At 31.8% G+C, this 14765-nt stretch overlaps 3 protein-coding genes across 3 annotated transcripts; 1 reads left to right on the forward strand and 2 right to left on the reverse strand.

The window, feature by feature from the left end:
* Window positions 1-169: 169 nt before the first annotated feature.
* Window positions 170-1696, reverse strand: LOC125811094 (AAA-ATPase At3g28610-like). The gene has a single exon (XM_049490585.1). It carries the CDS (start codon window positions 1694-1696, stop codon window positions 170-172), a length of 1527 nt encoding a protein of 508 aa, XP_049346542.1.
* Window positions 1697-3021: 1325 nt separating this feature from the next.
* Window positions 3022-4247, reverse strand: LOC125810950 (thaumatin-like protein). The gene is made up of 3 exons (XM_049490455.1): window positions 4166-4247; window positions 3414-3877; window positions 3022-3321 (listed from the first exon to the last, which is right to left on the reverse strand). Exons 1-3 carry the CDS (start codon window positions 4239-4241, stop codon window positions 3061-3063), a joined length of 801 nt encoding a protein of 266 aa, XP_049346412.1. The 5' UTR covers window positions 4242-4247; the 3' UTR covers window positions 3022-3060.
* Window positions 4248-11425: 7178 nt separating this feature from the next.
* On the forward strand, window positions 11426-13895 carry LOC125811142 (serine/threonine-protein kinase D6PKL2). Its single transcript, XM_049490638.1, has 2 exons — window positions 11426-12446; window positions 13037-13895. Exons 1-2 carry the CDS (start codon window positions 11740-11742, stop codon window positions 13893-13895), a joined length of 1566 nt encoding a protein of 521 aa, XP_049346595.1. The 5' UTR covers window positions 11426-11739.
* Window positions 13896-14765: the final 870 nt, after the last annotated feature.

Raw genomic sequence — 14765 nt, forward strand, 5'->3', positions numbered from 1 at the left:
AAGGATCCAAAAATTTACTATACTGAGTCGCAAGTAAGAAAACAATAAAACTACTAGTACCAATAAACAACAGTGAATATAAACACATAATAAACAAAATTGAATACTCCGACATAACAACATGATAAAACTACTAAACCTATACCTAAAGAAGATAAATATGAAAACATCATCTGAAAATCTTTTTAAAACGGCCATAACTTCTGACTAATTTTGTTGACAACTTTTTACTTTTCTTGGGTTTTTCTTCCTTGACTTGTTCCAAAACTTGTTTTTCCTTCTCCCTGGCTTCTTGTATTGCCTTTTCCTTGGCATCTTTCAAAGCCAGAATCAAGTTATTCAAGCAAATCTCAATCCCTCCAGAAGTATTCTTGTGTATCAAGCTCTCCGCGACATCACAAGGACTCATGTTTACTTCCTCTAGTAAAGGTTCAATCTCTTGAAACAGAGGATGTGTATCAATGCCCAAGTAATTCTTAGCCAACACTTTGAATGCTTCGTATCTGCAATACGACATCTCAATGTGCATATCCATCCGTCCTCTACGTATCAAAGCTGGATCAAGTTTGTCCACATGATTAGTGGTAAATATAATAATTCTCTCTTGACCACAAGCTGACCATATTCCATCTATGAAATTCAACAACCCTGAAAGAGTAAGTTTTTTTTTGCCTTCAGAGTCTGAGTCAGAGTCAGAGTCCGAGTCTGAATCCGAATCTGAGTCACTTGTTTCTTCCTTTTTCTTCTTCTTTTTTGCCTTCTTTCTCTTGCCAGTGAGATCAACGGAACAGTCAATGTCTTCAATGACAATAATAGACTTGCTTGTTGTTTCCAAGAGCAATTTCTTAAGCTCTAAGTTATCCTCAACAGAAGTGAGTTCAAGATCATAAATATCATAGTTCAAGTAATTCGCAATAGCTGCAATCATAGTTGATTTTCCAGTTCCTGGTGGACCATAAAGAAGATAGCCGCGCTTCCACGCCTTTCCAATCTTGGAATAAAACTCCTTCCCCTTGGTAAAAGCAATGAGGTCATTGATTATCTCTTCCTTCTTCTTAGGATCCATAGCCAGAGTATCAAAAGTTGCAGGGTACTCAAAATTGACGTGCTTCCACATCGTGTTCAAACGCAACCACCAAGTAAGCGTACTGTCGTTACAATAAATCCTCCGTTTCTTATTCTTGAACTCAATTGCCCTGCCTTCTTCAATCACATGTTTCAAGTATTTTCCCGTGACAATCTCTCGATGTTGCTTATTGAATGTAATTGTGTAACTTTTCTTCTCAGTAGGCTGGGTTTTCTTACTCCCCTGAGAATTATTATCATCGAATGTTTCATTGTGAGAGCGCCAGCAGAATGTAGCGCCTTCGAATTCATCAATGATTTCTTCTCCTTCGTCCAAGATAACAGCGAAAGACTTGCTGTTTTCGGGTTTTTCAGCTTTGAGATACTTAGCACCAGTGTCCACAGACTTAGTACCCAAATAAGTGTCAACATGTCTGTAAATTTCGTTAGTTTTTCCATTGGTGAGTTCATCAATGGTAATTTGAACATAAGGATAGAAGTAATTTTCGAGTCGAGTCCAGAAGGATTCGATCCGTTTGCAGAGTATTTGAGGGAATAGTTGTTGAATTGTGCCCCATATGAACATTAGTCCAGCAAGCTTGGATCCTACTTCAGTCAATGATGCTCCCATTGTGTTATCCCCACCTTAAATTTTTTCACATCTGGTATCCTTACCAGAAGGTGTGTATTTTTGTGAATTGGAAGTGAGGCATAATATATATAGTGGTCAGTGGCCAAGTTCATGTTGAACAAGGAAATTCATTAGTTTAACTAGGCCACAAGTCGTATTGTAGTAGGATTTGAATTATATTGTAATAGAAAAAAACCGTTTACATTTATTAATATAGTTCAAACTATTATAATTGGTTTATTGTATTCTATTTTTAAATTATAAAATCAAAGAAATTGTCTTCTATTTCTACTATAAATATAAATAAAAGAGGAAAACCTTTACAAGAAGGAAAGAAATTCCTAAAATTAGTACCTTTTCAATTAGGAATCAATTTGTTTACGAAAAATTCTAACGTAAATTAAAGAGGAAATATCTTTTCAAAAAGGAGAGTTTATTGAGTATTTATGATATTTTTGGAATAACAATAACAAAAAACTTCTCAAGATATTTTTTCTTTGGTTTTTGAAGTTGAATTTGTACTGGAATGAAAGTAGTTGCAGGCCGCCGCCCGGAATGTACAAAAATCTAATTTTTTTAAAATTGTTTCATAACAAAATTGAACATTACTTAATATAAATTGATCTACAACAATGAACCTCAAGAAGGGTCGGGTCGGGTCGGGTTGAGCTCCGAACCGATTAGGCCCAGTTACATAAAATTTGGGCTTTCAATGATTAGGCCCAGTTACCAGAATTTTATGAAATCTTAACCCTTTTAGCCAGCCAACTTAAGAAATTTTCACCCCCTTAGCAGAAACAATTTGAAGTTGTCAGTTGGTGTATCCTCAATCTCTAATAAATATAGAATTAATGTACATATTAATTATATACAGATCATGCATGGTACAACTTTATACATGGTAATAATATCCATGGAACCGATTTGGGGCACCCATGAACCAAGCATTTTACCATACGAGGAAGTAATTATTTCAAGTTAATTTGTTAAAAATATAATTCAACGCTTAACCAAAATTTTGATGTATCATAGATTGATTACAACTTCATACAAAATTTTCTCTTTAAACAAACATAAAGTAAAACTTCGTATAGAAAAATTATTGTTGGATATATAACCATCGGCCATCCTCATTTTCAAAACAATTAAGCTTTGGTCATTTTTAATAATGTCATGCAACGGTTTTGAACTCTAATCTCAACGAAGTTGCATATCAATTTTACTATTTCCACCAAGAATTGGTTATCTAAAGGTGATCTGATCATTGATACAACGCATATAACTTAAACTCTTTATTATGAAGAAATTATGAATATAAAATCAAATAAATGTATAAACTAGAGAGTAATTAAGCCCCAGTTTTATCAAGCAGATAAATGTTCAGTGCCCCATTTATCTGGACAGAAAGTTATAACAAATTGATCGGATGAACAGCTGACTACAGGCGAAGGCGTGTCGAAAGCATAACTGACGTAAGAGGGACAAGCTTTCTTGAACAAACTCGAGTACACACTCGGCTTGCATTTTTCAGGACTTCCATATTTGTTCCTACAACAAAACGAGTCAAGATTGAATGCCAAGCAAGCACTTTTACACGCCACCACTTGTCCTTCATCATTTACAACCTATTAAAAGAATCATAATCAAGTAAATTAAAAAATACGTCTTTGTAGTATATATGAGATGGTCATGCAATTCAACATATTAACGTACGTACCTGAAGCTCAGGTGGACACGTATCTTTCATGTTTTGGGTGCACCCTCTAATAAGACATTTTGATGTTGAAGGCTTATTTGTTACCGAAACAGGGAGGTTATATCCGTCAACTAAGCTTACATCGTAGAAACTTGGCTGCTTTTTATCATATTGTATTGTCATTTCTACTAGTGTAGCTGGAGGAAGGCCTATAGTTCCTTCACATTCGAGTTTTCCGTCACAATCGCCTGTTTCACAGGCCGGTTTGTGATTGGTGGGTACGTCGAAATTGCAGCCGGTTCGAGCCCAAATGCGTCCACTCCAGTCCCCTGGGGATCCAATTCGGCGAATTCCGCCGGATGGAAGGTAGAAACCACCGTTTGCTAAAACTGGATGGCCCGTATTTGGGGCAGTTGCTGGCCATATAGGGAAGGGGCATTTGTTACTAATGTAAATACTGCATCCCTCCACCTCTCTTAGTTTACCTGCACAAAAATTGTTCCATAATAAATACTATATGGTACTACATAAATTATGTATAACTATGGGGGTGTTTGGTACGAAGGAAAATATTTTTCTGAAAAAACAAGTGAATTTCAAATATGGTGCAACACAACACAATAACATAAAAATGAGTAATTCATTAATCGATTTGGTTTAATAATTTTGAAATTTTGTAAATATTCACAAGCAAAGGAATCAAAACTGCATATTTTAATTAGTTAAAGATTAAATGTGCTTAATTAGATGAGATGTCGCAAAGACTTAAATACCTGATGTAATGAAGTGGCATATAAAGAAGAGTTGGAGAGCAAAAGATATCCGTGAAAAATTCATCGTAATTTCCATTTCTTTTTGTTTGACAAATACAAGGAGCTAAAGAATGTATATTTATAATAGTTTGGATATATATGTTAATTAATTAATAGAAAGTGGTCCAAATCCTTCTTTGATTTTACTTCAAGTTTAACAGCCTTTATGAAGAAGAAATAACCTTTGACGATATTAGATGTGTTACTCCAACGAAAATAACTTTTAGCGTTAATAAATAGATACATTAATAAGGAGTGCGAAGTTTTTTATCGACATTAGTTAAGTGTCATTAGATTCAATATCGCTAAAGACTTTAGTAATTAATACAAAAAGTGCTAATTGCCGCTAAAAATAATATTTAGTGACAATTAAACTATTGCCGTTAATTAATTGGGAAGATATTTTTTTATGTAACGTGTACTTGCCTCTCCACTTAAAGTAGTACTATTATTTTTCTTCCGGTTAACATAAAATGAGGTGGCAGCTGTAGAATTTACTTAATTAGGTATAATGATGCACTCAAGTGCTTTTAAGAAATAATAATACTTCCAAGTAAAAGGAGAAGAAAGAATATTTTACTAGAAATTATATTGAGTAGCTTTTAAACAACAAATAGAATGTCAAATAAGTTAAGTTCTTTAATTCATCCAGATCTTCTTCCACTTTTCTCGTGGTATGTCAAGAATCAAGAAAAGATTATAGTACACGGTGAAAAGGATCCCAAGGTAAGCTGATCGAAAATAATTTTTCTGAACGTTTTGGTTGATAATATTTCTATCAAGCAAATTAAGGATAAAGTTTAAATACATTTCATCCTCACTCACTTTCACTTAGGGATCACAATTGTTATTTTTGTCAAAATCACCCCGATCGAAGACCTTGAAATTTACGAGTGCCTCATTAATTTACTAAAAAATATGGGGGTCTCTTAATTATTTAAACCGATATTTTGAATATACATAACTAATTTCAAAGTTCTTATTTTAGGTGTATTATCACTATTGCAGTGTAATTTTCTTGTCCATTGTCAGTGGAGAGAAGTTAATCTTTTAAAAGTAATGAGAAAGTACTTTAAAAATTGAACTGACGGTGTAATTTTTTTGACTACTATCAGTTAAGAGAAGTTCATCTTTCTATTGAGTAACAAAATTACATATCTTGAAATTCATTTTGAATTATAGATGAATTTTATCCTTGCGTACCTAATCTATATATATAAAGAAGAATGTTAGACTTGATGATGTGGCATGCCTCTAAAGGCTAGAAACTTATTTATCTTTTTTGTGATATTTTTTACCATTTTTCCTCATTTTAAGTTTTTACAAAATATCAAAGCATAATATTGAATTCTCTCCTTATTTTTAAGAATAAACATAAGTATATCTGTATATGTATCAATGTTGCACGAAAATTTCTGCCAGAAATATTTATCTCTCGGCTTCCCATAATCAACATTTATTATATTTATACTCCCTCCATTCCATATTAACTTAAGCTTTGAGGTGTTTCACACCCTTTAAGAAAAGTAGGTTAGGACATAAATTGAACATAATTTTCCATTTTTACCCTTATTAATTATTGTCAAAAATAACTAAACATTAATTATAATAACTAATTCCAATACTAACTTAAAGGGTAAAATTGGAAGAATATTTTTAAAATAGTCTTGAAGATTGAAAACTTAAGTTAATTTGAAAAAAATGGAAAAGGGCTCAAAGCTTAAGTTAATATGAAACGGAGGGAGTAATGTTATTACTCCCTCCGTCCACAATTGTTTGTTAGGGTAAGGTCATGCACATCCCTCAAGGAAAATTTAATACAAGGTGTAATTTGACTAGTATAACCCTACTATATCAAGAATACCAAAAGTCCACATAACTTTTCAATTGAACTACATAATCATTAAGGGTAGAATTGAAAAAAAGTGACTTATTATTTCTTGATTGTTTAAATTGACAATTAATCTTAGACATCTATTTTTAGTATACCTGCCAAACAATTGTGGACGGAGGGAGTAGTATTCATTAGTCTTGCACGTATTTTTTTTCTCCAGATAATTCATTTCAGTAGTCCCCTTTTCCTTCCCAATAATTAATAGTATTTATTTAGGATAATGCTAAATGGCCAGAAATTAAAAAAAATTATAATATCTTTTTTATTTTAAAATAAACTAATCTTCTTTTCATTTTTTAGTTAAAAGATATTAAAGTTAAAAAAGTAAAAATGTTCAAAAAGGTAAAATAACATATGAAAAATACCATTCTGGCCATATTCTAGCCAAATTTTCTGGCCAAAAGAATTTTTCCATTTATCAATAGGTTTTAAATGTTGTACCTCTTTACATTCTTGCACTCAATAAAATGATAGAAGTTTAGAAACTAGGGGTGTACAAAAGCGAACCGAAAATCGAACCAAACCGCAAACCAAGTCAACCCGAAAAAAAATCCGACTAGTGGTTTGGTTTGACTTGGTTTGATTTTAAAAAAAAAAATCCGACTATATTTGGGTTGGTTTGGTTTTAACTTAAAAAAACCAACCCGAGACCAAACCAACCCGAATTTATATATATAATTTTAAAATTTTATTTTATACATAAAAATATTTACTTTGATATAATTTTAAAATATTTCTTATACTTTTCCATAGTTTTTATCTTTTAATATATTATTTCAAGTTTGAAACTTAGAATTATGAATGGGTCAATAAAGATTATAGTCCATAGATGTTGGTAATTATAATAAAGCTTAAATCAAAATCAAATTAATACTAATGCAAAAAGAAAATCAATTCAACACTAAGAATGACAATAATATTGAATATTTGTTCTTTAGTTTTACATTGGTTTAGACAATTAAAATACATAATCTAATTTTAATTTTATTTAATATTTAGTCCTGTAACTAATACTTATTAAACTTAATTTTAGCATGATTTAGTACTTTTAAATTATGATAATTTTCATTATGACTTGTTAATTTGTAATATTTGTTTTACACGATTTCATTATTATTATTTTTGTTGGATATTTTAGTGTCATTAATCATATTATATTGTGTTATATTTTTAAGAAACATCTTAGATAGTTATATTTTGGTAAGACTAAAGAAATATTTGAAGTACAAGTAAATTATATGTTTGTATGAATACTTTACCGGAAAAACCCGAAACAACCCGAAAAATCGAAAAACCCAAAAAAACCCGAGGTTGAAAAATCCGAGTTTTATTGGTTTGGTTTGGTTTATAAATTTAAAAATCCGACACAAATGGTTTGATTTGATATTTGAAAAACCCGAACCAACCCGGCCATGTACACCCCTATTAGAAACAAAGCTCCAACAACTTCTCCACTATGCTAGATGAAAAATTCATTATGCTACATTTTGTCAGGTAATATAAACTATTATTTTTATTGTATGAATAATAGATAATTGTATTGACAAATTCTTTTATGTGAATCAAAATAATGTGATTTACTTATTCGTGGTTATAGTAAAAGCTAAACCAGTGAAGTGACCTTGAAAGCTTGACAAAATAACTACTTTAAAGTAAAAGTTTCTCCTTAGTTCATACTATATTTGTATATTATATCATTTTCTTATAATAACTATATATCTTTTTTTTAATTGCTTAGTATCATTTTTGCTGTACACGAATTTGTTCCATTAATTGCAGAAAGTGAAAAGAAAAATGTGTCAACCGGCTACAACAGTTATTCAAAGTATAAAGGAGATACTAAATCAAGGGTCATCACTACATGAATGAGTTCTGACTACATTTTTCTTTTCCTCATTTTTTTTTACCATTCTCCTAAATTATTTAATCTGTTTTTATTATTAAAAAAATAAAATAAAATCAAAAGTCACTACTTAAAATATTTCTCCTCAATACGTTATTCATTTTTTTCAATTACTCATTGTTAACTACCACTTAGTATATTTAAATCTCTTTCATTTGTTAGTACTTATCATTTTAATTTAAAAGTCCAAATTTAACTAAATAATTTGTCAATTAATTAGGAAAAGACGATTACTATAGAAGATAGGGAAAGATGAAAAAGTTTAGATTTCAAATAGGCAATGAAAATATTTTTACAAATTTTCTTTTTGATTATTTAAAAATAGAGTGCAATCTTTGAATAGCAACAAGAACTAGGGAACAAGAAATTAATAAAAGAAAAGAAAATAAAATAAATATAAGAAGGATTGAAGGAACTAATGGTCTAGAAAAAAAGAGAAGATGAAGTCGGATAAGAGGGAAAGAAAACGGAGATAAAATGATAAAAAAAATCGAGAGAAAATAACTTCTTTTCCAAACTAGAATTTATTATTTAAGGTATGAACAATTGAAGTGATATTAGATAATAGGAATAGGAAAAAATGAAAAACAAAAAAAATTAAGAAACTATATTAAATATAAATTTCATTTCTTTTTATTTCTACCTTTACTTTTCAATTTTTCATGCTTACTTTATTTTATTAGAAAGAAATTTTTTAAATTATTGATTTTGTAAGGATATGCATGAAAAAATGTTATTATCTCGATTATATTTAAATAATAAATAATTGTATGACCGTGCAAAGCTCGAAAATATTCACCAATTAATAATACGACTGATCAATTTGCTTATCCCTTTATAAACAACTAATGGTGAGTAAAACAACAGTTGAAAATGAAAAAAAAAATTAAGAATATTCTTATATTTCTTTTTGTAGCGTGCCATATTTTCTTGTATTATTTCTATGTTTCACTTTTATTTATTAATACTCCAATATTTTATAAGGCAAAAATTAATTGAAGAAATTGGATGAGTGAATGTCGATTAGATTGATTCCGAAGAGATTTACAAAAGTTAATTGATTAGATTTGTCTCGTTTATAAGTATTAATTGTGATTTAAGTTATATACATTAATATTATAAATATATATATATATATATATATATTCAAACTCATATAAAAAAAGTTTATAGAAAGAGAGGTTTATAGTATTAATGAAATCACGAGAGATGTGTGTGTATTACCTTACCTCCTATATTTTTTTGTATTCCGGAGTAGCGGGAAAGGATATAGAATCTCATTATGTTACTTCAAAGTTCAAATAATTGAGCATTCAATTTTATATCATTATTTTCTTCAATACTTACCTCTTAAAGTATTGTTTAACATGTGGAAATGAATTGGACTCCCTTCTCATTTACTTCCTTACCAACCAAATGAAAATGTATCTTCGTAGCTTTTACTTCCACCTCTTCTATGTACCACTTTTTGACATATTCGAGTGTATATATTGTCTATAGTAAGAAGTGAAAGACATGGACTTTCTATTTCTAGACATGAGAGAATATTATGTTTGGAGAAAATAGTTTAAATAAATATGGGATAGTCCAAAGATATTTTTGACCCTTTTCCGTATATAAATTGAACAAAAGAACGAGTCATTTGAAATTTGAATCATATTAGTAATTTTATTCTTGTATGTAATTTAATTTTACAATAAAGAAGATTTTGATAAACTCTTAGCGCTTCTTACCTCTGGGCTCCACCCCTGCATACACCTAGTGTTGGTAACATTTGGACCACTATACTATACGGGTACTCGGGGGGATATTCGTTCAGCAAACCATGTCAATTGACTATGATTAATTGATAATTGAGGTTAAAAAATTACATACACTTAATTATGGATCGAGTCTGAGCAAGTATTTTTCGTATAAACTCCCTCTCTCCCCTTTCGCTTCTAGGACGAGAGTGTTGCAGACTCACAATTATATCTCTGTGACAATATGTACGTACTTAGTGTGAATGCATGTGTTTAATTTTTACTATGTGCGATAAATTTCATTCAGATGGCCGGTGAATGCGTTCGTACTGTTACCAAAAGGTACACTGCCACAAAATTACTCATGCAATATAATAATTAAAGTGGGGCTAATATTTCATGCTTCAACTAATTTCCAACTTAACTTGTTTAATTTATTGTACTAGTAAGCTAGTAGTAGCAAGTAGTATAGTTATTAAGTTATGGTTATTGTAATTAAATAAATAAATAATGACATATCTGTCTGTCTAGTGTCTCTTAGGAGCAGCAAAGCCTAGTGGATCCATCCCCATATTGGCTATAGCATCAGCGCCGTTTGACTCCTAATTAAACCAATCATTATTTCAATGCGCGTCTTCACTCTTTGCTTCATAACATCTCTTCTATCACTACATTCAAAATTCATAACTAATTTTTTCATTTCGATTATTGGACACCATTTGAATTTTGAAAGTTAAACAATTTTTTCTTTGATAGTAATTTTTTTTGATACGTCTTTGAAAATACGTCAAATATTAATTATTGCAACTTAAAAATATAGTTTTTATTTTAAAAATTCTAGCTCGAAATTCAAATGGCACCATATCAATTGGAACAAGTGAGTAGCTTTTATTGTTGACAACCTAACCATTTTATCTATTTTGTACATTAATTTAATATAAGAAATATTAACCGATTTCACAACTTGAATATGCCGAACAAACAAGTACTATTATTTTGAGCATAGTTAGGAACATGTGAATTTAAAAATTGTATCATGTAGCAAATGATAGCCTGACCAATGGCATTAGAATGGAAATTACGACTGTTGCATCTTGAACATGGGACTTTTTTCTTGGTCCATACTGAAAACTTGTCGTCTGTCGATAAATTCCAAGAAATATTTAAACTTCAATGGACTCAAATTATCTTGACAATATAATTCGGAACCCAACTGTTTGGATCGAAAATAATTAGGTGTCATGCGGAAGCTAATAAAACAAATCTCGAAAGACTACGAGTAAGAAGACAAACGAGAAATATACCAAAAGATATCATAAATACACAATTTAAGATATTATTTCTATCATTTAAAAAAATTACAAAAATCTCTTCTACTTGAATACATTCTTTACCCTTCTCTGATACATCCATCGCCTCTCGAATACTTCTCTCCCATTAAATAATGTAAATGTATCCGAGAGCAATAAAAAATCTAAATTTTTGTAATCAGAAAAACTTCCGAGATATGATATAATTAGCCCTAAATGTATGAGGTTTTTGTATTTTTTTTTAAAAAAGACCCAGTAGAAATTGAAGAAGGCCTCTTTGGCCCACATTACTCTTAATGTGCAACAAAGAGTGACAGACTTATTATAGGTCATATGGCATTAAAAATTGTGAGATGGATTATTTATAAAAAAGATGTGCTAGGCTTTTGCAATCCCTGTTACTCCCAATACAAACACATAAATCACTCTAATATTAAATAGAGTGGGTGTATATATAACTATAATTTATAACTGGTGTTCTATATATTTTGTCTCTAAGCTGTTTGATTTCTAGGATATTGTAAAATACAATCAAATTTGAATACTTTTTTTAGTTCTTATATGACTATACTCTCATTTCTCTTTGACCACCTCGGCGTCAACAAAAACCCCATTTGACCACCATTCATTTTCTTTAAACCCCAAATCTCAGCTCTTTCAGGCATTTCATCAAACACCTTTCATTCATGATGAATAGAGAAGCCAATAATAGTATAGACACTGATGCCACTTCTCTTAAGGTTAGTTTTCAAGAACTTAGTGTTAGCAATACTAATAGTACTAGCATTGAACTTTGTAGCACTAGTTTTACCCTATCTGAGAATAGTGTAGGAAGTAAGTTGAGTGATGGTGGTTTTGACGGAAAAGGGATGGATTCTTTGAATGTTGGAGTTGACAAGAATGTGGAATTTGTTGAGAGTGAGAATACTAGTTTTAGTTCAGTTAGTTATTGTAACAATGCTGACCCGAATGAGGTTAGTTATAGGGGGATTTGTCCATCGAAACCTCACAAGGGTAACGATATTCGGTGGGATGCAATACAATGTGTGAAGGGGAAAGATGGGGAGTTGGGTTTGGCACATTTTAGGCTTTTGAAAAAATTGGGATTTGGCGATATTGGGAGCGTTTATTTGGCGGAGTTAAGAGGGATGGGATGCTTGTTTGCAATGAAGGTTATGGATAAAGGGATGTTAGCTGGGAGGAAGAAGGTGATGAGAGCTCAAACTGAGAGGGAAATTTTGGGTTTGTTGGACCATCCATTCCTACCAACCCTTTATTCACATTTTGAAACGGACAAGTTTTCGTGCTTGCTGATGGAGTTTTGCAGTGGCGGAGATCTTCATTTGCTCAGGCAGCGCCAGCCCGGGAAGCATTTTACAGAACAAGCAGCAAGGTCTGTCTTTTATACTATGTTCTGTTTTTCAACTGTGTGGCTGGCAATCTTACTGCATATTTACCAAAGATTTCAATTTGTATGCTTCACTAGTTAAGAAATAATTGTTTCTTTGTTTAAAGTAGTACCACTGGTATCTTGATTAAGTGTCTTATGTTGCTAGAGGATGTTTGATAAACATAACGCCTTGCTGCTAGTCATTTCATCACCCGTCTGGTTTGCTGATTTTCCTCGAGTTTCCTGTGTAGCGTGTGTGAGGAATATTTATGGCGATTGCTCATTGTTTTTCCAAATTGTGTCTCAATCCCCACTTTCAAATCCTAGAAGAACATAGTTGTTAACACTGCTGAAGCATAAGGCTATTCACTTTGCTTTCATGATTCCAATCGAAATTCAGAAAATTGTAATTTACTTGAACTATTGATCTATTCTAACTTGGGCGTTATGCCATTTTTGTCTTTATATTTTGATAAATAATTTGAACCTTAATGTCGTGCAATAGTGTATATTATTTGGTATTGAACTTCCAATATTTCATGTCTACAATTTTGAAGATTCTTAAAGAGTTTGTTTCCTTTTTTGGGTGGCAGGTTTTATGCATCAGAGGTGTTGCTTGCCCTGGAGTATTTACACATGATGGGAGTTGTATACAGAGATTTAAAGCCTGAAAATGTGCTGGTGAGGGAAGATGGCCATATAATGTTGTCAGATTTTGATCTATCATTGAGATGTTGTGTCAATCCTACCCTTGTTAGATCAAGTGATGAACCTTCTTGTGCTATCTCTGCATATTGTATCCAGCCATCTTGTATTGATCCAGCATGCAAATTACCTGTTTGTGTGGAGCCTTCTTGCTTTCAACCTTCATGTTTTAAGCCTCGCCTCTTCAACAATAAAACAACGAAAACAAGGGGTGATCGTGCAATGGTTTCTTCTGATTCACTTCCTGTGCTGGTTGCAGAGCCAACTACAGCTCGGTCCATGTCCTTTGTTGGAACCCATGAATATTTAGCCCCAGAAATAATTAGAGGAGATGGTCATGGTAGTGCTGTTGATTGGTGGACATTTGGGATTTTTCTGTACGAGTTACTTCATGGGAAGACACCATTTAAAGGCAATGGAAATAGAGAGACATTGTTTAACGTTGTTGGTCAACCTCTTAAATTTCCCGAGGGATCCACTGTTAGTTTTGCTGCAAAGGATTTGATCCGTGGTCTACTTGTGAAGGATCCTCAAAAAAGATTAGGATTTAAACGAGGTGCCACGGAGATTAAACAACATCCTTTCTTTGAAAACGTTAACTGGGCTCTCATCCGAAGCACTCATCCTCCAGAGATCCCTAAACCAGTTGATCTTACATTTTTTAAACAATCGTCTCATGCAAACGACAAAGCTGCTTCTGATTCTGATAGGTCATCTGGTCCTTACTTAGATTTTGAATTTTTCTAAACAAATTTTTGTAGGTGTCACTTTGATGTTCCTAAAGAAATATTTATTTTCACTTTACAATTATCTTTTCTTTATCATAGTACTAGAGAATCCAGAGTATACATGTAGTTCTCTCATCAACTTTCTTCTTTTAACTGTTTTTCTATAGAAACTTACAAAAAGATAAAGGCATTGGAATCTCCTGAAAATGGGGTTTCCTTTTCATGTCAATACTTTCAGAAAAGTGAAAGGAATATAAAAGTAGCAGAATAAATACCTTTTCTTTTATTCTGTCTGTTAATTAGATACTTCGTTTGAGGTGTTTAACCACTTTCCAGGACACCCTTTTACAGAGCACAAGACAAAGACAACACAAGAACTTTTCCTATAAATTAAACTTCCTTCCCCTGTTGTTTGTAAAGCAACTTAACATGTGGACCACTAAAAAGACGTGATGCAGTAGATGAAGCTGCTCCTTTCTTTACCAAAAGTTTCGAGTGCAAACTCTGGGTGTGAAAATTTTATGGTAGGGAGTGCGGCACAAATTTAAATTATTCGGGCTTTAATATGGGTACCGAAAACCATGGAAACCAAAAAAACTTAAATTTGGACAAATGATGATTAAGTTATCTTTGCGTTACTTGTTTTGCAATGTGGAGTTAGTGTCGTTTTCTAGCTAATAATATGTCAGTGTTGCTTTGACTGGACATGCTAGCTAGCTACAAGGTTTGTTTATTTTGGATATTTTTCTTTCCAAAAACTGATGCTTAATAGTAGTATTGTTGTAAGATGCATTTGGCATTTTCCTCAAAAACAGTAAATTATCTTGAGTTGGATGCCGACATTCTGTTCAGGGTTGTGCAGTCTAGGTACCGGATTAAAGTTTCTTTC

This window comes from Solanum verrucosum, unplaced genomic scaffold, assembly GCF_900185275.1.
Source record: "Solanum verrucosum unplaced genomic scaffold, falcon-dt-bn FXZP01000032.1, whole genome shotgun sequence".
NCBI lineage: Eukaryota > Viridiplantae > Streptophyta > Magnoliopsida > Solanales > Solanaceae > Solanum > Solanum verrucosum.